Source organism: Anoplophora glabripennis, unplaced genomic scaffold (genome assembly GCF_000390285.2).
Source record: "Anoplophora glabripennis isolate ALB-LARVAE unplaced genomic scaffold, Agla_2.0 scaffold7327, whole genome shotgun sequence".
NCBI classification, from domain to species: Eukaryota; Metazoa; Arthropoda; class Insecta; order Coleoptera; family Cerambycidae; genus Anoplophora; species Anoplophora glabripennis.
The window spans coordinates 1-2,985 of record NW_019423402.1 but is presented as its reverse complement, the minus strand read 5'-3'; the positions used below and the strand labels follow the sequence as shown (position 1 = coordinate 2,985).

The following is a 2,985-nucleotide window of genomic DNA, read 5'->3' as shown; positions in this document are numbered from 1 at the left end:
ATTAGAATTCCATGATAACCGTAAACCCTAAAAATTTTCGACCGAAAGATCTCTAAACTAGTGTCTTAGAGCTTGAAAATGCTTTTTTTAATTCTCGATACGACCATTTCTCACTTAAATACAGTCTGTCAAAAATCACGGAAAATTTTCCGAAATTCTTTAGACCCTGTAATTGTTTGGTTTAATGTAGATGTTAGAGAGATAATTATTTGAAAATTCAAAACGTCACACGTACCCTAGGCAGCGGCTGAGGTTCCAACAAGTGAAGCCCCCCTCCAATGTTGACAGTTTTAGGTCCTAGAGGCCTCACGGCATTGAACAACGGGTTGGCATTTATAAACAGCAGACTAACCTCCTTAGCGATGTCTTCCAAAGGGTCTACCTCCCCTAAACATTTCGCAGCAACCCGTTCCATCATGGGATTGAATATAAAATCCATTAAAAGTTTAAAAGCTACCCAGAAAAAAGTGTCTATCACCCTTTCCTTGAAGGTAAGAGCCGGGTAAAACGGCATATCTTTATCTGGATACATAACCGGGTGCGTGGGGTTGCCCACGTAGAGGTGTCCGTGAATAGAGGAGTCCATGGATACCAAGCCGATCATCGACGCGTTGAGTTTCCGCCCTAGAGGAATGCCATATGTTGCAAGGAACTCGGTGAAGAACAGGTCGACTTTGTTTTCGCCCTTCAACAAATCTTGGACTCCCGGATGCGACAGTTGGTATTCCATTACCTCGACCTGGGAACTCAAAGCCGCCAAGAGTACAGTGACGATGGATTGGCCTTTTCCCAAATTGTCGAACATTTTTCCTTTGTTCATAATTCTGTACGTGTCGTTCAGTAGTATGTGGGTGATGTTCTCGTTGTTTTCTACAACGACTTGAGACTGGATGAGAGTGATTTTGTGTCCCTTTTTCGCCAGTTCTAACCACAGCGGCTTGAAGGCTGTTTGATGGCTGTAAAACGGAAGCGGCATATATGCCACTATGTTTGCAGACCGACATGTTCCGAACAGTAAAAAACTGAGACCGCACAAGAAAAACACCCACTTCATTCTCGGGAAACTGCGAAATATCTGTGTAACTTTTAGGTTTGTGTACGGTTTATATTTATTAGTATTTTGTTGTTATCGCAGTCTTGGTATCTGTCACCGTTTTATCTGTGAGGATGACGCGACGGTGCTGTTTGGTTTGTCTGGATGTGTTGTTGAACCCATATCGTTCGAAACTGATTTGTGGTATTCCTTTAAGAATTAATTACATATTATATTATGTGGATTACAACTGCAAAGCTATTTGCTACTTTATTTAATAGCAGTTTCAACGTGAAATTTCCATTTTTTTATTAATTACACTGTGCTTATTTTAAATGTAAAAGAATAACTGAAAAATAGCTCATTCTTTTTTAATAAAATGAAAGACATATTTTTTTCGGAATTAAATACACTTATACACCTATTTTAAAATACCCTTTTCCGTAAACGTTTCCGCCACTGGTTGATAAATTTGTGCAGTGACTCAGTGCATTTTGTCCGCTATTGGTTAAGTATAAAACCACATCAAACATCTATAAAAAAAACCAGATATTTGGCAAATTTATTTATTTTTTCTATTTCAACACTGGACTCCCTAAGGGGTCCACAATTATATCTCTATTTAACTCTTTTTTAGAATAAGGTCTTCTAGCAAAAATTTGACTACAAAAACTTTACTCAGCCTGTACAAATTGAAAGTGAAAGAGGTCTACTTTTCATACTACTCGTATCAAGTCCTACCTAATCTTTGTACAGTCATTGAACCTTTTCACCTCCGAATTCTTTGAAACTGAACCGATCGACTTGAAATTTGGCAGATAGCTAGAGAAAAGGTCAATGAACATTAGTGACATAGCGCCGATTGACGCGTCCACCCTGTTGGGGGTTGACACCCCTTCTCGGGGGTGGAATTTTTTTTCAAAAATAACGCTGGAAATCGATAGAGAATCAAATTTTTAGCAAAAAATAATCGAAGAATTTTTTCGAGAAATCAATAGTTTTTTAGTTATTCTCGATTGAAAACTTGTAATTTTGAGTGAAAAAAACACTTTTTCAAAGTAGTTTTCGCGAATAACTCAAAAACTACGCATTTTATTAAAAAAAGTGTAATGACCAAAAATGTAGCTTATAAATAGAGTTTTTTAAAAAGTGCTGTATGTCCTATACAAAGCGAAATATGGTTAGTGGAAGGGGACTTGTTTTGNTTATAACAAGAAAGTTAATTGGTATTTGTTTTCATTCCAACGTGTTTTGAAAGCTAAGTAATAGAAGAAAACTACGTAACTGGGAACGAAAAATGTAAACAAAACAGTAATTTTTCCGTTGTTGTTTTGTTTCCTCACTTTTTATCCTTAAGAAGGTACTTATTTTATTTTTAATTTATTATTATTTACCTTAAACTTGAAGAAACAAACGTCCTAACTGTTTATATAAGCAAAAATAGGTACGCCCACGACAAGACATCATAGCTATAGGTTGCTGACATATAAATTTGATTAATTTAATTAAATAGGCAATCCAGAATCGTTTAAGGAGGTTCAGTAAAAAAACGACCTGTCTCGAGCCCTTTGACCCTTTCCCTTTAAAAAACGAAGGACTTAAAAGGTTTTATATGCAAACGATCTTACAGCTCTTGAAATTATCTTTAAAATGCTTTTTTTGTAGGATACTATAGCTTCAAAATTAACCGAGTCATGGTAAAAAAACCAATGACATTTTTTCGGAGCAATATTATATTATACAAATAAAATAAGTAAACAAATTTAGTGTGATTATTTATATGCAACGTAGCAATTTTATTTATGATTGATTATATTTAAAAATCGATTATAATAAAAAAAAATTACATTAACATTGGTAAAAGGGTGGTTTATAAGAGTTGAAAATGGCAAGAGTAAAATATTCTTTCATAATCGCACGGTTTAAGGCGTCAGTACTTAAATCGATGTGTC

The 2,985-nt window shown here is 35.3% G+C and overlaps 1 protein-coding gene across 1 annotated transcript; it reads right to left on the bottom strand.

Annotated features, from left to right (window-relative positions):
• Positions 1–235: 235 nt before the first annotated feature.
• Positions 236–976, bottom strand: LOC111693056 (the record flags this gene model as incomplete). Its single annotated transcript, XM_023457190.1, has 1 exon — positions 236–976. A coding segment is annotated over exon 1 (741 nt), but the record flags the coding sequence as incomplete, so codon positions are not given.
• Positions 977–2,985: the final 2,009 nt, after the last annotated feature.